The sequence below is a fragment of the Pan paniscus genome, chromosome 9, assembly GCF_029289425.2.
Source record: "Pan paniscus chromosome 9, NHGRI_mPanPan1-v2.0_pri, whole genome shotgun sequence".
NCBI lineage: Eukaryota > Metazoa > Chordata > Mammalia > Primates > Hominidae > Pan > Pan paniscus.
The window spans coordinates 32,633,271-32,654,031 of record NC_073258.2 but is presented as its reverse complement, the minus strand read 5'-3'; the positions used below and the strand labels follow the sequence as shown (position 1 = coordinate 32,654,031).

The 20,761-nt window shown below is 41.2% G+C and overlaps 1 protein-coding gene across 5 annotated transcripts in view; it reads left to right on the top strand.

Moving 5' to 3' along the window:
• MPPED2 (metallophosphoesterase domain containing 2) overlaps nt 1-20,761 on the top strand; it is a 175,733-nt gene that overhangs the window by 151,844 nt on the left and 3,128 nt on the right. For all 5 annotated transcript variants that reach the window (XM_008955885.6, XM_057299127.2, XM_057299128.2 and 2 more), the window contains exons 5-6: nt 16,484-16,599; nt 19,775-19,888. In XM_008955885.6, coding sequence (XP_008954133.1) covers nt 16,484-16,599; nt 19,775-19,888 — 230 coding nt within the window. The remainder of the gene's footprint in view (nt 1-16,483; nt 16,600-19,774; nt 19,889-20,761) is intronic.

The following is a 20,761-nucleotide window of genomic DNA, read 5'->3' as shown; positions in this document are numbered from 1 at the left end:
GGAGGCTGGAGGGTCAGAGTGAGAGGAGTTGTGGCCACAGAAGCAGAAGTCAGAGTAATTTAGGGCCAGGAGCCAAGGAATGTGGGAACCCTCTAGAAGCTGTAAAAGGCAAGGAATTAGATTCTCCCTCAGAGCCTCCAAAAGAAACCAGCCCTGCCATTCCCTTGGTTTTAGTATGGTGAGACTAATTTTGGACTCCTGACTTTCAGAACTATAAGATAATAAATGTGGGTTGTTTTGTTACAGCAGCCATAGGAAACCAATATACTAGGATAGAGTAAGCCTAGATTTCCTCTGAAATGTGAATGAATTTTCTATCTATCTCTGTTGCAAAAGAGAGAAACTTTTATCCCTTTGAAAATTTCGCACTACAGCTTCAGAATAATCATGGGCTTGAGACATGACAGCGATGTAAGAAAAGAAAGCAGTGACAGGGGTGGACCTGCCCTTTGGATAATGTTTCCTAAAGTGACATTCAAGGAGATCGGCTTCCAGGGTTTATTCTGGCATGGTAGTTAAGCACATCTCCCTGTGACTTTGGAAATCTTTAACCTCTTTTTGCCTCAGTTTCCTCATCTGTAAAATAAGGTTAATTACAGCATTCACCTCAAAGAGATGCTGTGTGTATTGAGTTCATGTACGTGAAATGTTTCATATAGTACATGCTACATGGCAAGCTTTATGTAAATGTTAGCTCTTATGAATAGCCATTATTTTAAAAAAGTGAAACAGAATTTATAGGGGGTCCAATATGTTTAGAACAGGATCCATTACATCAAACAGGCTTCTTTTCTGCAGGGTATCTCAGAATCTTTACTATGGTAATGTTCACTTTATACCTTAAAATTGGAGGGAAAATGCAGGAACATTTCTCAAACTTACTTAACCATAGAACCCTTTCTGATCTGTAACAATCTCAGCAAATCAGATTTATTGGTCATAGTATGAGAAACACTACTCTTAAAAGTTACACCAGGAAACCTTGGTTCACCTCTCTCCAACTCATAGTCCCTGTACCCAGCTTCTAGAGCCATCACCAAACTGGAGACTGGGGACCCCCATCAGAACAGTGCAAGGAGAAACATGTCCCTAGTATCAAAAGCTGAAGATTAGAGGCTTTTTTCCACGTTCACATTGTTCTAAGATTGTATGTTATCATATCAGTTAGCTTGGCTCCTGGGGACTTGCCTGGGAACCTAGCATTGTTTCCATACCATGACACTTTAGTTCCAACCAGGCAACCTAGAAATAGTTTAGAATGTAATTCACAAGTTGGGGACCTGTACTTTAGCTTCAAAGTAATGCTATTGATTTGTGAGCAGATAACCTAGAAATATATACATCGAAATGTTTATTTTACTCTTCAAATAAGCAATTTTCAAAAAAGAATTGTGTATTTTATAGGGTGGAAGTATAGCATCACTAAGTTGTATTCATTCTAGGGCGTATGTTTTTTAAAAAAAAAAAACTAGTGTCATTACTTTGCACAGGCACGCCTTGTATAAATATAGGAAATCTAACTTCTGGGGAATTTCATTTCAAGAAATCAGACCTGGCTCACATAAAGATACCTTTCAAAAATGAAATATAGCAAATTTAGTCAAGCTTAGGCTGTTTTGTTTTGAAAGCTATAAAGAAGTAAACTATAACCCGCTTTATTTTTAGCAGACACCTCTAGAAAACCTTGCACAATGTTCTATTTATAAAACAGAGTCTGCTTTCATGCAAAGTTGCTTAGTAATAAGAGAAAAGAGCAAGACTGAATATCGGAAAAATGAAATGTTTCTGTTTTCAAGATTCCTTGAATTCATCAGCATCTCTTTAAGACACAACAAAGCAATTGACCTGGTTTTAGTTTTGACTATGAGAGGTTACTTGGAGATTGATAAATTGGATTTTTTTTTTTTTTTCTGAGACAGAATCTTGCTCTATCCCCCATGCTGGAGGGCAGTGGCGCGATCTCGGCTCCTGGAAACCTCCGCCTCCTGGGTTCAAGCAATTCTCATGCTTCAGCCTCCCAAGTAGCCAGGATTACAAGTGCCTGCCACCACACAGTTTTTGTATTTTTAGTAGAAATGGGGTTTTGCCATACTGGCCAGACTGGTCTTAAACTCCTGACCTCAGGTGATCCACCCACCTTGGCCTCCCAAAGTGCTGGAATTACAGGCGTGAGCCACCGTGCCCGGCTGAAAAAAAGTGGAATTTGAAATGAAAGTGCAGTCTGTCTTTTATGAGTTATGCCACTGAGTAAGCGACAGAGGACCTAAATAATTATCAGGTCATTTCAATATCACATTGTATAGAACATTTATAATTTCATCATCCTTTAAGGCATTAACAAAAAAACAAAACAATACAAAAAACAACAAAGAAGAAAACATGGTTGAGTAAATTCAATGGCTATAGAAGATTCCAGAAACTGAAAGTAATGACCCAATACAACTAGAATGTAGTGTAGGGAGCAGGCAGTTTCCACCATCTGCTTTATCATTCTGATCAATTTTGTATCATGCTGTTTCCTAATCTTTACAATAACAATAAAACCAACATTTATTTAGGGGTTATTATGTGCCATGCACTCTGCTAGGAGCTTTATGTGGATTATTTCATTTAATGTTCCCAACAATGTGTCATTGCCATAGATAATATAATTATCTCCATCTTACAGATTGGGAAACAGATTCAGAGAGGTGCAGCAGCTTACCCAAGTTCACACCTTTGGAGGTGTTAAAGCTGGTTCAGACACAGGTCTGACTTCAGAGCTGCACTGTTAAGTGCTGCCTAGTGTTAAGTGGAGCCAACAGTGAACCAACAGAGAATACACACACGCTGTGTGCCAGAGGCTCAATGTAGAGACAGAGGCTGGTCTCTAGTCTGCCTTTTTATCGTAATAATCCAGGAAAGCTTAGGAATCCCCCCCCCCACCCACTGCAAAAAAGCCCCACATCATCCATGACAAAAAGAATAGCTTTCCTGTTTTCCTTCACATTTTTCGCAGCCATTTCTTAGCTTCGGAAAACTTAGGTGTGTTCATCTCACCTTGCATATATATGTTGCATATATTTTATACACAATTGTCTGTTTACCTGGCTGCCTCCTCATCCTCTTTCATCTCTAATTCTGATTTTTCCTGAATGCAGAACCTGGTGGGAAGTCATAGTTCTGCATATGTATGATGGGTGAATGGAAGATCATGCCCAGATGCAGATTGAACATAGACACGGTGTGCAGTGTATGCTGTGGGCTGGTTTTCTCAAGCAACATGATGTCTTAAGGATTTTCTGTGTTGCCACGTAGTCTTCAGAATTAACATTTGCATAATGTGTATTTTACTGGATATTCCAATCATAGCAAATTTTTTAACCATTCTTTTTTCTGCAGAATTTAGAAATAATTGTTCCCAATATTTTGTTGTTACAAATTACACTGTGTGAACAACTCTGTGCATAGCATTTTTACTTACTTTTGGATTATTTCATTAGGATGTAATTTCTAGACAGGGATTACTGAATCATAGTATAAGCATTATATATGGCCTGTGACAGCATTTTCCGATATGAATATAACATGAACTACATAGGTAATTTTACATTTTCTGGTAGCCACATTAAAAAGTAAAAACATAAAATAAAATTTGGTTTAATGATATATTTTATTTGACCCAGTTATCAGAAAGCAATCATTTAAACATGTATTCAATATAAAAGCTATTAAAGTATTTTCACATTCTTTTTTTTAATATGAAGCATCCAAAATATGATGTGTGTTTCGCACTCACAGCACATCTCCGTTTTCAGACTAGCTACATCTCGGGTGCTCAGTAAATACGGCTGTCATATTGGGCAGCACAGGCCTGTGATATGTCTAATCCAGTATTTTTAAATGACCTTTGCTTTTTAAAAGCCCAATCTTAATTTGCCTTGCCCTTTCCTAACCTCCTCCAGTTACACATAGTATCTGGCTCATTCCCTTGGGCACTTATTTTAAGCTGTCTTGACTTTTTCATTGTTATGAATATTTTCTTGACCTCTATTTTGTGTCAGGCACTGTGCTAGATCTTGGGGGACACCAAGATAAATAGGACATGGTTTGCAACCCACTGGGAGAAGATAGACATACCCATAACACAACGTGGATTCAAATGCTTGTCGGAATGAGGTAGGAAATAATTTTGAGAAAAAAAGACACACACAAGCAAGTAATAATGCAGAGCATGACAAATTCCAGAAATGAGGATTAAACAAAGGGCTGAGGGGATTGGGGAAAGCTTCTTGGGGAAAATCTAATTATGAATTGAGCTTTGAGGGCTCAGTGAAATTTTAATGGGCAGAGATATGGGAGAACAGTTTTGCCTGTGATGATCTTGTTATCCCAGCCAGATGGCAGGTTGGTGAAGAGTGGGGCATTGCCTCACATTGCATTTAGATCTCCCCAGAGCGCCCTGCCAGAGTTTTGCAGTAGAAGGTGCTCAATAATGTTTGTTGAGCCCAATTAATAATATATGGTTGGCTGGCACACAGTGAGGGAGACACCGGGTCTGTGTGCTTGCTTTAACCTCTGAATTGAAGGGCAGCCTAAGCTTTTTACTCATTCCTCTGATTGTGTGTACTGCCAGTTTGCAGTCACAGTTTTCTCACTTTACTAAATCGGTCTGGACTGAAACTAGTCGTTTAGAGCCAAAATGGTAGATAAATGGGGGCTAACACTTTAACTTACATTTGACCTCCTTGTCACTTATTCCAATTCCCCCGAGCTTTCAAACAGCACAAACAGGCCACAGGGACAAGAAATGACATGGGAATTAGAAGACACTTATCAGAAGGTGCTTTCCTTTTATTTGCAACTCACACATATAGACCTTTGTTTGACAATCTTGCTAGAGCCTTAGGAATTTTTGTCTTCATTCCACAGGTAAGGAGACAGGAATTCAGAGAGGGTACTTATTCAAGGTTATATAGCAAGTAAATTGGAAAAGTCATGACTAGAACTTCTCTTTTCTATCTCCCAAGTGAACGTCTTCTTTTTATTCGCAGTTGGCCCACCCATATCAAATGTCATCTTCCATTGCTTTGTGACAGATCTACTCAATTCTTTGGTATCCACAGCCTACATCTGAAAAGTAGAGAAAAGGTAAACTTGGAGGTGATATGAAGTATGGAGAAGATAAGTTAGGGAACAAAAACCAAAGGGTTGGTGATATTAATATCTATAATGATATTAACATTCATAATGATGCTGATAAGAGTCACCATTTAATTTTTAATCTATATAGGCAGGCTGTCTGCTAAATGTATTACATATATTATCACATTTAATCTGCACAACACACGTGTATGGTTGCTATTTTTATCTCCATTTTATAGATGAGAAAACTGAGATCAAACAGATGAACTTGTCCAAGGTCATATTGCTAAGTAGAAAGCAGCTGGAATTTGAGTCCAGGCCTAACTTCTAACCCTCTTAACTTAATCATTGCACTACAAAGTTCTGGTTCATGCCAACTTAGCTTACATGACCTTAGACAAGTTGCTACAACTTCTATTTATTTTTTATTTTTAGAGACAGCCAAGGCTGGAGTGCAGTGGTGTGATCAGAGCTCACTGCATCTTCAAACTCCTGGGCTCAAGGGATCCTCCCACCTCAGCCTCTCAAGTAGCTGGGACTACAATCATGAGCCACCATGCCTGGCCCCCAAAATCCTATTTATGTAGACTGTTTTTCCCAAAATTAATACTTTGCTCACCTCTTGGTAAACTGATAAATGTGAGAATTATTTGTAAGCAGCAAAGTGGTATACAGATATATAATGTTGTGTGCATTTAAACTGAAATTTCTCAGTCAGATGAGAGATATATACCAGCAACGGAGTGATGTCTGGCACTAAGCAGGTGCTCAATAATGTGGCTTATATTCATTCCATGAATGAATTTAAGACTTCCGTTGCTGAAGATGCTTTTTTATTGCCACATATGGAAATGGGCAGTAAAGAGAAAGAAGGCAGGCCGTATGTCAGCTTCCTGAGCAAAAGTCCCCACACCCACTAACTTCCCTACCCCCTTAATATTCTAGGGCATTAATGGGATGTAGCTAGGGAAGAAACCACCTTAGAAAAAGTAGAGTCGAAGTAGATGTTGAATTCTCCAAATTCTTCCATCCATGCTCCACTTGCATTTAGCCATCTGGAGAGTTTTACATTGAATAATTTTTTTTCCAAATGATATATAGTCATTATAGAAAAAGTTAAAAAAAAAAAAAGAAATAGAAAGGGAAAAAAATTCACATCACCCATAATCTTTCCCCTCTCCCTTCACCCCCAGAGATAACCTAACCATTAGGCATGTCCGTCTGTTTCTTTTTCTTCAAAGTGTTTTTTACATGTTTGAATTCATGCTGATACACGAAAGGTAATACTTTACTTTTCCACTGACCATCAAGGAATACACATTTTCTCATGAACTTACAAACTCTTCATGAACATTCATTCTTAATTCAGCTGACAAATACACATCTTCTCTGTGCCAGGTGATGGGGACACAGTAGTGAGCCAGACTCATTGAGTTTCCAACTGACCTTATGTTTAATGGCTGTATGGTATTTTATTGTCCACTTATCAATTGTCCCCTTTGGGTCTATTTTGCAGGTAGCAGGCTTTCTTACTAGTAAAATGCTCCCCAACTGTATATCCCCTTGATAATGCCCTAGAATATTAAATAGCATACAAAAGAAACCAGTATTAGCAACATAAATGTGTAACAACACACACACAAACACATTGTAAATGAAATCAAACATAATAAAATTGTGAATTCTCCTGTATTTGGGGGCAGAGATTTCATCAGTTCCTACTTGTTTATTAACATCAATTCTTGAGAGTTCGCTATGTAACAAGACAAAATCCAGCTACTCCCGAACCTACCTTTCCTCTTTTTCTTATTTTGTTGGGAAATCTAAGTTAGAAAAACAATCTACCTGCCTGGTTGCCGTGACATGTCTAAAGGGTGGGATGGGGAAGAGGAGGCACAGGTATTCTCTGTGAGTTTCCTGAGTACTTGGCAGTCTTCCCACCTCCTCCCCCGTCCTGTTCATCCTGTGCTCTGGAGCCAGCCAGGCATGTGACACATGCCACCCTTGCAGGCTCAGTCTCTAGTAGGATGTGGGTTTTTGTGTGTTGTGGTCCTGGTTTCAGCTGCAGAGCCTTATTATGGAATGTATAGGAGGAAATGGAAGGACCTCCCTCCCGCTCACACCAGTCCTATCACAGATGCCCCAGGTCACCTCCTGGCCTCAGGGCCTGTCTGCATTTGGAACTGCTGGATTAATTTTCACATCATTCTGATGTTCCCCAAGCTCCTCTGAAATTAGGTTATTTAAAAAAGAAGGCCAAAGTTTAAAGACTTCTGTCCAGGGCACTGCTACCTATGAACTGGCTGGCTATGGATTTGTTCTGGAAACTGTATTCAATTTCATTTTCTCAGCACCTGCCATGCTAGAACCTGGCTCATTATAGGCATCTAGGTGATGTCTGTTGAATGAGTGTATACCCTGGGAGGTACCTTACTGAGCCCATCCTCACTGGGCTTTCAATCCAGTAACTGTGCACTTCACAAAGAAAGGGACTGGGACTTATTATCCGGGTCTCCCTATGGTCAAGCTTAGTGCCTGGCACCTACTGAGCATTCAGAAACCTTCTTAGATTAAAAAAAAATGAATTCTGCATACCCACACAATGGCATATCATTCAGCTGTAAAAAGGAATGAATTTCTAACACATGCTACAGTATGGAAGAACCTTGGCAACATTATGCAGGATGAAATAAGCCAGACACAAAAGGACTATTACTATCTGATTCCACTTACATGAAGTACCTAGAATCATTAAATTCATAGAGACAAAGTATAATAGTGGTTACTAGGGGCTGGGGGAGAAGGAATGGAGGAGTTAGTGTTAAATGTGTACAGACCTTCTATTTAGGATGATGAAAAGAATTTGGAGATGGATAGTAGTGGTGAAAGTAATCGAAAGTAATGGCAAAAACCGCAGTTACTTTTGCACCAACCTAATACTTACTGCTACTGAATTATAGCTTAAAAGTGGTCAAAATGGTAAATTTTGTGTTGTGTATATTTTACCACAATAAAAAGACTGCCATGAAAAAAGGAAAAGAGAAGACAAATATCCCTTTTCTTTACGTCTACTTCTCTGCATCTGTTAAGCCTCCCTTTTTCTTTCAAACCTGGATGATGGGAACTGTGAGATTCCTCTTTGAGGAATTCTCACTGCCGAGGATTGGACATTAGTGCAGGTCCCACTGGGGGCTGCTAAGTTCACCGTGTTTCCTCTCATCAGGGTCCCAGGGCTGAGCAGGACCAGCCCTTGTTTTAACTGAAGGCACCCTGGTACCTTGTCCTTTGATTTCTGCAGCAGCAAAACAAACAGCCACTTTTGTAAGCACCAAGTCATGTCCAAAATCTGCCTCACCTGTCCACCAAGACAGAAGTCCTGCCATGATCTTTCCTCTGCCCCGTCAGGCTCTCTTTGCATGAAGGATGGGCGTCATGTTTCTTACAGCCATGTAGAAGGAAACAGATTGAAAATATTCCCCTTCCTGCTATGAACTTGTTTACAAGATTAAAGGCAGGTATGCTTGAGAGGGCTGGGCGGACACTATAAGATTATTTTTAATAATTCAGAACACGCCAAGTTCGAAAACTGGTCATGTTGTCTTTTGTTTCTTGGTTTCTACAGTAAACTCTGCTTACACCACCTCCTTTCCAGCAGGGGAAAAGAAAATCGGTAACAGAGGCTTAATGCTGACACTCGTTCTTTATTAGTTACAAAAAAGGGACACAGCGGGTGTGTTTGTAAAGATGTCCACGTGTGCTGCCTGGGTTTAAGAAGCCCCCATGAGTAGCTCATGGGGCTCAGGTGACCACCTCAGGCACAATTTGTTCCTTTCCTGTCCATGACACACAGACCACATTATTCACCCAGGCCTGCCCTTTAGCAAAACAATATCTCTTTTCATCCCAAGGATCTCATAACGAAAGACCAAGCTACAAAGTCGTAGTGAAGAGATGGGATCAGACAGCTGGTGAGAGAGAAGCCAGCACTACCCTTTGGAGGCAGCTGGGCTGGTGGTTTGGGCTAGCCAGGCTTCCCAAGCAGCTGCAAAGGGGTGGAAATCTTGCCCTGATGTTAAGTTTTCCTTCCCTCTCCTAGCGATGTCAATTGGTGTGTGTGTGTCTCTTTGCTGCACAAGGTGTGAAGTTGCTCTGTGGGCTAATGCAAGACATCTTTTGAATTGTGCAGAAGAGGAACTTCCAGGCTGCCCAGAGGAGGGACTTGGGAGTTGGGGGTGGGGTGGTGCATTGCCTTCCTAAACAAAATCCAGAGCTAAGAAGGGAAAACGAGGCAGGGAGGGGAGGGAGCAGGGGCCAGGTGTCTGCCTTTCATCTGGATATTCAAGATGACACATCTGGTGCCAGGAAAACTGCTATTTCTAACTGACGGGGAAGCTTTGCAGTCAAGGGAGGGCTGAGCTGTCAGGTGAGCTAGAGATCAAGAATTATCATGACAGCTTCATGGCATGTGAAAGGCGCTGTGAAGTGCAGTATGATTTTAACCAGCGGTGGTTAAATTAGCTTCTCTTGGACCTGGTGTGATGTGCAGTCGGAGAGGGGCCGATGGCGGCTGGGAGTGCCAGGCGTGAAGAAGGTTGCAATTCAGAAGGGCTACCATTTAGAAAAGAAAGCATATGTGAAAATTGGCTCCCGGTTTCTGAGTTTTGCTTAATAGAGGTGCCAGGCAGCCGTGATGGCATTAATTAGTAGCTTGTCAATTCCTTCGGTGAACCTCTCTTCACCCCCTATTATAAATATTCCAAGGACCCAAAGTAACCCCTTGTCTGAACTTCCCCAATTTAAGATCTTGTCAAAATCTAACCACCTGTACTAGCTGGCTAAGCAGCCTTGACTAACCGTTTTGCCCTGTGCTCTTGCATTCCACAGGATTGTCTATGCAAGACTGAGCCAGTGAGGGAGCGAGCAAGTGAGCGAGTGAGCGAATGGCTTTCTGAAAAACTTCCACTCAAAAGTGAACTGAGGAAGTGCCTTTTAATAAGTAATCAGCCAGAGGAAATCAGGCTCTGTCTAGCCATCTAGCAATGCTTGCCTATTCATTGGGGACTTTCAAAAGTCTGGAGCAGGAGGGTCTATGATTTGATGGACCATGGCTTGGGAAATTCTAGGAAGAAAAAAATAATGTGAGCAATTCTCTGTGTGTATGTATATATGTACACACACATACATGTATGTGTTAATATATATCATATGTAAATTAAAAGCTGTACATTAACCCTCTGTGCCAAAAATTTTACAAAAGTTCACTCACTTTATCCACATAGGCAAACATTCTGTTTTTATTTGTAAAAACTGAAGTCCAGAGAAGCCAATAACTGGCCAGTCTGGAACTTGAACTTGGGTCTGTTTGACTCCATAATCCATGCTCTTAACCGTTGCCTTCAAAATAAGAATGGCTAACTTTTAAAGAGCCTGCAGGTGCTCGTTACGCTAAGTGACACAGCCAACCTGCCACCTCCTAAAGTCTGGGTGCTATGTGATCTTTGCACTTTCCCCTTCACAGCTTCTGTGCCAAATCCGAGCAGAGCTGCCCCAAGGCTTCCAAGCTGTAATCCCTGCAGAAGGTGCCCAGGAGACTATCGTAATAAGAACCCAAGTCTTTTTGATGCAGCCAGCTCAGGACCTGTCTGTGCATTGAAAATTTGTGGACGTTGATTTGTAACACCAGGGCTGTGACCCTGAGTAGCCCACCTGAGGATAACAGGCACCAACTTCCTGTTTCCAAATCCTGCTTTCCTAGGACGCACCCAGCCCCCACCGAAGTTTGTGGGGGAGTAAATAGCTATTCACCTGTCCAAGCCTCCCTGGATTTATGGCTTGGCAGCTCCCTTCTGCCTGCACCACCGTACTGTGTACTGCAAACACAGATGACCTTTTCAGCGATTTCGTCCTAACTTGCTTCCATAAAGAAAACCTGTTTTGTATTGACATTGTTTGGAGTAAGTTCTGCCTATGTTAACTCCCTTAGCCCCTGCCCCTGGAATTTCAGCCCAGGGAGGCCAAGTGCTTACAATTTCAAGAGCAAGGGGGAGGGTGCTTTGAAAGCATCCCCAGCTTCCATCCATCTGAGTCTTTGGTCCAGTGGCTTCAGGCAGATGGAGTTGCTCCCCTTCCTTCTAGTTTTCTAATCTCTCCCTAGAAGGGGAGAGATTGCAGGCTCAAATTGGCCCACTGGCAATAGGGTGCTTTGTGGGACATTTTCTTACAAGTTGGTTCCCATGTGGTATTTGTTAGTCACAGCTAATTATTAAGTCCTTTGGCTGAAGCAATAGACATTGTTCCCTTGGATTCCCTCCTCCTCCTTTCCCCCCTCACCCCCATTGCTACACAACAAAACCCATTGTGGGGCTCTGGAGGTTGGCTGTGCACGTATTTTCCAGTGAACCCCTGATGGGCTCACTGCTGGGGTTTCATGTTTCAGGTTGAAACTCAACTGGATAAAGCATTATTCATTGGCACTGACACATTCAGTGTTCTGCTCTGTGTAGATATTTCTCTCACACTAGACTTGGTCCCTCACAAGCAGTTTAGGTAATTCACTGAGAGCAATTCACTGCAGTTACTCAGAACATAGATAATCTGCACAGAACTATCAAATATTAGGATTTTTAGATATGGAAAGATCATCAAGTGCCAGGTTTGGCCAGCTGTGTTCAGAGGCGCAGGTTGGAAAGGAGGAGGGAGCTGAGTGAGTAAGCAGGCTCCAAGTTCCTTCTTCCCAGTCCCCACCTTTGCATTTGCCTGCTTTGTGCATTGCATTTCTGTGTAAGATTTCTACAACCTAAAAGCAATCTTGAAATCCAGTAATTGAGTCCACTCACTCATTCATTGCTCAGGTGAGGAAACTGAACCGGTGAGGAAACTGAACCAGTGAGGACCTTTTGCTAACCTAAGGTTCAGGTGAGCCAGTGAATTAATTTCAGCATGAGAATTAGCACACACATCTCCCCACTTCTGTATGCCCCATTTGTTATGCCACGCTGAGATAATTCTGGAATCCATCAGTGGGCTGCTTTTCCCATTGCCTGCCACTGTCTTGTGGAAAGACCTTACCTAGAGGATTTAGAGGACTGGAAAGCCCCCAGAACAGCCATATCATACTATGTTTTTACTAAAGGCCACCTCGGTTGCACAATTCCATGGCACCTCTTGGAGCTGTACAGTACACAGACTAAGATTCTGTATGGAACAGCCTTACTTTTACTTTACATATATGAGAGCAAAAACTGAAATTGGGCTAGTAGGTTTTGGTCAGCATTGTGCAAGGGAAGAACCCAGGCTTTGGAGCCAGCAGATCTGGGTTCAGATCTTGGCTCTACTACTTACTGGTCCTGGGAACATGGACAAGTTACTTGATATCCCTGATATTCAGGTTTTTAACTAAAAATAGAGCTGATAATACCTACCTTAAAAATTGCTGTGAAGAACTAAATCCAATAACTTATGTAAAAGCTCTAGGTAAAAGCACATCAAGGCCATGATAAATGTTTTTTTTTTTTTTTTCCTGGAATATAACTGCTCTTCTTCTCATTCACATACAGATCTGAGTTGAAATAAAAGACAGACATTGTTAAACTTCATCCTTAACTTGGAAACTTCTGGATTTTGTCACAGCTTAACATTAACCAAATGAAATTTTGGGTCTCTAGAAATATAGACCATAGGTTTTTCTTATCTTTTACAGAGCACTTATAAAACTGAGGATTTCCTGGGGGAATATGGCTGTGGGGTTTTAAGAGAAAATTCTGCAAGGGAAAACAGGAAAGACTGAAAAATTTAAGCCCTGTTCCTTTGCCTCTGGAAGCCCCTGGGTGTCCTGTGGGTTCAGAGATTGACTATCCTCGCTGACAGCAAAATCAGATCTCCTCGTTGTAACAACTACCTGAGTGTGCTTGAGACTTGTTAAAATCCTTCTTTATTAGACGTCCAGATGAGAACCATAGGCCCAGAAGCTTGTTTTCAAAATCTAGCAAAACAGATGCTTTTGCTTGTTTTTCTCTGTCTCTCTTTGTCCAAAATGCTCACTGAGTTTTCATTGGGTTTCGAAGTTGCCTTTTTGTTTTGTTTTTACTTTTAAAACAAACCTTAGAAGAGGGTCACTGTAAAATGAAGGGGAAGGATGGGCATCCCAAATGAGAAAAGCTGTATTTTGGTCTCTAATAAAAATGTTTAAGAACCTGAAGGTGAGGAATCTTAAAGGACAAGAGAGAGAAAGACTGATTCTTTGAACTCTAAAAGGGTCTACTTGGCATTATCCCCAGGCCTCCAATGCCAGGTGCCTCCCAAGCAAATTGAGGTAGGAAAGAGAGCACTACCTTCTCCTCTCTAAAAGCACTGCATCTAGCTGAGCAAGGCGGTGTGGCTGTGTTGACTGACCATGTGCCATATGTCAGCTGAGGCCCAGGGCCACTCCCAGGTCCCTGCATTTTATAGGCAGCTCAGACGTTGTAGGTACTGTACCAATTTTCTATTTCTGCTCTATCAAGTCACAGCAACTTTAGTAGCTTCTAACAACACATATTTATCTTACAAGTACGTTGGTCAGAAGTCTGACATGGGTCTCACTGGACTAAAATCCAGGTGTCTGCAGGGCTGCATTTTTTTGGAGGCTCTATAGGAAGATCTGGGTTTTTCGTAACTTTTCCAGCTTCTACAGGTTGCCCACGTTTGTTGCCTCCTAGTCTCCTTCTTCTGTGTTCAAAGTCATCAATAGCAGGTTGAGTCCTTCTCACATTGCATCACTCTGATCTTCTTTTCTACCTCCCTCTTCCAGTTTTAGGGACCCTTGGGGTTACACTGGGCCGACCTAGATAATCCAGGATAATCTCACTATTTTCAGGTCATCTGAATTCCATCAGTGACTTTAATTTCCCCTTGCCGTGTACAGTAACATTCACAGGTTCCAGGTATTAGGATGTAGACATCTTGGAGTGGAGGAGACATTATTGCTTACCCCAGGTACATACAATGCTTGTATATATTAGGACTTTTTAAGTTTCAAGAAACAGGATCTAACTAAAGTTAATAAAAAGAACAAGATTTTATTGGGCCTTAGAAGGAAAAGTTCAGTTGGCTTCAGGTACAGCTGGATGCACATGTTCAACAACATCATTAGAGTCCTCTCTTTTTTGTCTTGGGTTTCTTTGTGGTGGTTTCTCAAGCAGGGGCTATCTATAGGACAGATAAAATAGCTCCCTGGCAATTCCAGGCTCATATAAGTCTTAAGATTCAGGATCCCAGAGAGAAAACCCTGACCTCTTCTTAGATAGCACCAGCCAAATCCTGAGGGTGACTCTCATTGACACAACTTGGGTCATATGTACATCCCTAAGACTCATTCTAGAACAGGGATGGAATCAGTCTTACCAGAAGCACATGTACTGAGTGGGAAAGGGAGTGGTTCTCCAAAAGAAACTCAGATGTTGTCACCAAAAGACGGAGGAAAGATCTGAACAGACAAAAGCAACAGGTATCCACTCCACTATGTTATTACTGGATTTCAGAACCATGAAATTGATCTATTATTCCAGTTCAGAGCTCACTAGGCTTCAAGCAACAAGATACTCAAGCTTGAAAGAGTACAGAAGAGTCTCACCCAGAGCAAGGAGTAAATTAATTCAGATAATATATAAGAAGAGGAATTATATGGTGGCAAACATTGTTTTTGGAACCAGACTGCCTGGGTTTATATCCAAGTTATTAATTGTGTTTACCTAACCTCTCTGTGCCTCAGTTTCCTCATTGTAAAGTAGAGATGATAATAGTGCCCACCTCATGAGTTTGCTGCGAGGCTCAAATGAGTTAATACAAATAAAGTGCTTAGAATAGTACCTTGACACAGAAAAAGCATTAAATAACACAATATAATTATTCTCCTCATATTCTTATTTCTATTATAAGCAAGCACCCCGGGCATGGCTTAAGGACTTGGAAAGTGGTTAGGAAGCAAGTCTGATACTTTCCTGGTTTCTCCTTTTCTGGCTAGGGCTACACAGTCTCTTCTCTCTGGAACTTTCTCCACCATATCAGTGTGAACTGAGGTTTGCACGTATGCCACAGATTTTTGCATGGCTTTCAATGACCATTCTTCTCCCTCTGGTCTTGACTATACATGTCCACCACCAAATGAAAGCTGTGTCAGTGTTTCTAAGTTCAAATTCTTGAAAGAATCTGATTAGTCTGGCCAGTGACTGGCTTTAAATAAGTGTGCACTCCATTTGATTAGCTGTGATTGACAAGGTTAGGGTCACTTTATACACAGGTTTACCTCTTTCATTTGGCATGGAAGGGGCAGGTTAAACTGAAAGGGTAAGTTGGGCTTGGCCAGAAAATTGACCGACTTGTCTGTCACATGTATGCCTTAGCAAATTAGAATTTACCCACAGAACAAAATAGAACAGTTTTAAAGAATACTGATAAGATCTAGATGTTTGGGAATAGGATAACACTGGGAACTACTTAGTTCTAATGTGATTTAGCCTGTAGTATTTGCAGAGAGAAATTGATCAGTCTCCCATTACTTGTATCTGAAATGGTAGAGGCATTTTCAGCACCGATCAGAAATGCTCAATGGATGGACAAAGACTCATTCCCTTCTACATGGAACATCAATCTCAAAAACTCATTCTTGGAGCAGAAGTTCCTGGGATGGAAAAAGGCTCATGTTTATTGTCAGGAGAGTGGATTCCAGAGTGACCAGGGATGTCCCCAAATCTTCCCTTTGGTGGCAGAAGAAGAGTTCTACTTTTACTTTCTGTTTACTGTGTTCCTTCTCACTTTTCAGAGCCCCCGTATTTTTTCAGAAATCTCACTCCAGGGTATTCAAACCATCTTAATGGACAGAGTGTCTGTGTCAGAGCCCTCATCCTTTTCTCCAAGGACTTTAGTGAGAATCTTTCTGGAAAAGTAGAAAGATTTTCTCCTCCCTCCCCACTCCTCCCCCCACAGTGATTGCGAGGGAGAAGGAGTACTGCAGAATTTCTTAGCTGTGAGACGCTACAGGAAGGGTGGAAATGCTTTGGATCGGGGCTGGGTATCTTAGGAAGCACTGAGATTTAGGGGAAGACAAAGCATTGTCAAGATTTTGATAGAGGCCTGCTGGGAAAGTCTCCACTGTAAAGGCTCCTGTGCCCCTTTCTAGTGGAACAATTCGTAGGCTCCACGCTTGCTTTCAAATGGATTGGTTTTGAAGCAGTCAACAAAAAAGCATCCTGCTGCCAGGGCCAACCATCAAAAAGAGAAAAGAGAGCAATGCAAACCGTGGGGGAATGTGCGAGAGAGAAATATTGCAGAGCGGAGCCGTGGCTCTGCTGGCCTGATACCATGTGCATTATCTCCCCCAAAGGACCCCGTGGTTTAATGGATGGGGCTTTAACCTACCCAGAGGTCAGTCTCTGCTGGACAAGTGGAACCTCATCCCTGAGGGCATTGACATACTCATGACACATGGACCTCCTCTAGGTAAGTGAAGCAAAGGTTGTCCTTTGTCATCCAGATGCCTTTTTTTCCAGGCATAATGAATAATGCTTCAGGGACATAATCATTTTCCTCCAAAAAAAAAAAAGTGAATACGAAAAGAAAAGTCAATGTCTTTAAAGAAACTCAGTATGATAATTAAACTCAGCAGTTCTGCTGGGCTTACAGGTGTTCTTGAAATTAAATTTTTTGATTTAGTCAAGTCAGGGAAAAATCAAATGAGTATGGTGCGCCACAGTCTTCTGAGCTTGATAATTTATTTTAAGAACTGTATTCACTTTGGAGTAAAGGGGTGGGGTGGAGAAAGGAAGGAAGATACGGACCTCCCAATCACAGGGCTTTTGAATGGCAATGAAATGATGGAAATTTTTATTCAAAGGAGCTCATTTTCCTTTTCCATATAATGCTGGAACCTGGAAGACCTTTAAAGTTTAACATTTGAGCTGATAATTTTAGAAAAGAATCCTTTTTTTAAGCTGAGGTATTTCAGTAAGAACTTACACTGAAAGTTACTTAAGGATACTTACCCTACAGGCACATGGAGGCTGCATCCAGATTTATATTGTCTGTGTGCTTCAAAGCCTACCCACTAGTGAGCCACATTATGGGCCAAAGAATGATCAGTTGACTTATTACCTTTTAATTTTTCACGAACTTGTTATCTGTTGGTTTAGCTACAGAACATTCTTCAACAAGGACTACCGCCCTGATCCCACATCTACTCAGTACCCATTATGCCAGGACCCTTTCTAAACGACTAAGGTGTGCTCAAGAAATTCAGATGTTCCACTTTTAATAGAAGACTGTTCTATTTTTTCTTTCTTTTTAAAATTGTGGCTAAACACACACACATACACACATATAACATGAAATCTACCCTTTTAACACATTTTTCAGTGTACAGTGCTAAAAGAGTTTCTTAATCATCTTGGTTTGGAGAGAGGGAAAAAACACTTTATACAAATATAAATAATTTCCAAATTTTCCTGTGGTTTGGAGTTTTTATCCATGTTACTCCCCTCCTTTGCCATCCCTAAAAATAAAAAGAAAAAAAATAACATTCATTTCCTAATGCAAGTCTAATTTTTGTAGATATTTTCTCCTCCAAGGCACTTGGTGCTGCTCTCCTTCTCTTACAAGGGAAGTGGCCCATGTTTCACAAAGAAACAGTGGAAGTGAGCACCGTGGCGGAGGCCATAGTGGCACATTTTAGTGATGGGGGAAGCAAGAAAAGAAGAGCCAGCTCTGTTGCAGACATGGGAATTATATAGATTTGCACAGGATCAGCAGTTCCTGACTTCTTTTAACACTTCAGAATCACCATTCCCATGCTTTTTCATCATCCCCAGACCACCTCAACCCATGTTTTAAAATATTACACTTGTCAACAACCTTTATCAAGTCATAATTAACTAAGTTCCCTATTTTACAACCATTAGAGTAGCTACATCATTAAATTGCTAGCTAAATATTGTGATCAGCATGAGTTACCCAGTGAGAGCATCCTACAGAGTTATCATTTCAGCTACCTTCATCCTTTTGCCTGAGCAGCCTAATTGGGTGCAGGCATGATTTCCCTTTGGCTATTTATTTCAAGGGACTTGGACATCTTCAGCAGAGAAACATTTACATGACTCGAGTATTATTTGGAATACAACTTTGAACAGAACAAACTTATCAAGTCATTGATTTTGGTATAAAAGCAAATGGCAATAAGAGTAAGTCTGAATTGTAGACTCCAAGGATTTCAGACATCCCAGGAACTCTTAATAGGGGAGCTAGCATCCCTCTCTTTATGGTAAAGGTGGAGTAAATGAGAGAGTGGCTGTGAGTAGAGCAGAGTGACAGCTACATCAAGGAGTTCCCAAATAAAAGGTCAGGCAAAGTCTTCCTAAGGTATTGTTAAACCTTAGTTAATACAGCTATTGGGATTCTTGTGAAAACGTGACATTGGAGAGGGGAGTGGAGAGACTGGCCTTGAATTTCTTCCTGCTGGTGAGGGGTGCCACAGTGCCGTGAGACTTCACTGTTATGGTATAAGCAAGATGCTTTCTCAGATGTTTGCATATGAAATGGAATATTTTCCCCCTTCAGGAAAAACACATGCATGAGGTAATATGCCAATCAATGTAGCTTAAGAATTCTGCCCCACTATTAAAAAAGTTTTGAAAACGCTGGATAGATTTTTGCTGGGGACCCCACTTTCATCTATTCTCAGACTCTCTAGTCACTCCTTAAACCCCAGCGAATATGTCTTTACAGAGACACTAAACATTCATGTCTGCAGCTTGGCCCAACAAAGCAGAAAGCTGTTCCTTACTGCCCAGTTATTTCTAAATAATAGAAAGAACCTAATGGCGCTGTGGAATGGGTTTCCAGAGATTACGATTTAGCCTTTCATCCTACCTGCCTTCTTTATGCCCTATCCTGCTGAGGCGTATGGATTCCATTCCAGGCCATAATCATCCAGATAGCTGACTTTTGCTATAATTGATGTCAGTTTTTATGGATTTTCTGCATTAAGTGTAGAACTAAGTGGCTTTTACTTTCAAAGTAGTCAATTAGCCCCAGCTTGCTGGATGCCACCGTGAGGTCACATTTTTGCCTGTCGCTGGAGAGGACAGGACCACAGGAGCAACCTAGCTTTCCAAAGCTTTGGTCATCCGGAACCACAAGGGGTAAGACTTAGTGTATCTAAAGAGAGCTGGGTATCTTGTGACCTGTTTACAGGCAGCCCCTCTCAGTCCTTCTTTGAATCATCTTAGAAGTAAACTGCTATAAGAAAGATATAATAAAAAAGCGAAAGTAACTGAATTGAGGGAGAAAGAGATATTATGGGACTGCCGGGAATAAATGTCATTGAGCTCATGAAGAAGATTTGAAACCCGTGGCTGAATAAATCAAATCTCTTACAGAAAAAAAAAAAAATGTTAATTAACAGGAAGAAAAAAAATGGAAACCAAAAAAAAAAATTTCAAGAACCTAAAGAAGACAAAGTGACGAGTGAAAAGTTTCTTAAAAGCCATTGTGAGCTTTAATGGAGAGGCTAGGATTACAGATAATGTAATAAACCTTCTGTGAGTTATGGCTTCCTGAAAGTCTAAATGAAACCTTACCTGAAGAAAGAAAATTAAGTGTATTGATTGCATTTTGCCCTTAGGTTTTCGAGACTGGGTTCCAAAGGAGCTTCAAAGAGTGGGCTGTGTGGAGCTGTTAAACACGGTTCAGAGGCGAGTCCGGCCCAAGCTCCATGTGTTTGGTGGAATCCACGAAGGTAAGAACAGCGGAAAAGAATTCAAAACATTTTGTGTCCCTGTCCACGATCTCAGTCTACAACTAGGAATAAGTGGAGTAGTTGTTTTCAAACTTTTTAGCAGCGGGACCCTTTTATAAGATGAAGTCTTATGAGAAACATCTGCATATAAAGCTGATAAATATTTTATATGGACCTTCTCTCTTGTAAGCAGAGTGGAAAGTAGGAAGCACGTCTGGTCTACTTAACTGCAAACCCTGCACTCCCCCTGGCAGCTTCTGGAATCTCAGGGCTTTAACGAGGAATGTTTGATAACCACTGCTTTAGAGCAACCCCAAGGTATACAAGGAGTCATTTTCTCCTTAAGAGAGTTAGAAGAAATGGTCTGGATATTAGAAGCTATTTTAAGCCTCTATAGTCCCCTCCTACCTGTAAATATTGTGTTTCATATGGAATTAACACAAAGACCCAGGAAGACAAGGCATTCTCTGAAAAATAGCTTAGGACATGCAATGAAAGATATGTAACAGAAGTGGCGGGAACCTGCACATTTGCAGGTAGACTTTTCCTTACTAACCTCAGAAAACTATTTCAGACTTCTCAGAAATCATCGGAGCTATTAGCTCAGGCTGAGGTTAAGCAGAATAATTAAATCTCTCTTAAATAGGAACTGGTCCAGTTGCCATTTTTCTGCCTTTCAAGGTAAGCTGAGTCAGGTTCACAGAACCGAAAGCCTCACAGGAATCTTCAAGGGATCTGGGTTTTCTCCGACCTGCCTTTTTCAAATCATGGGTAACTGGGCTTTGAGACAGACACAAAGCCCTCTTTCAGCAAGCCTAAGGATTTCTGTCCCTAGCAGATTTTCCCAGTTACACACGCTTGTGTGCAATGGCC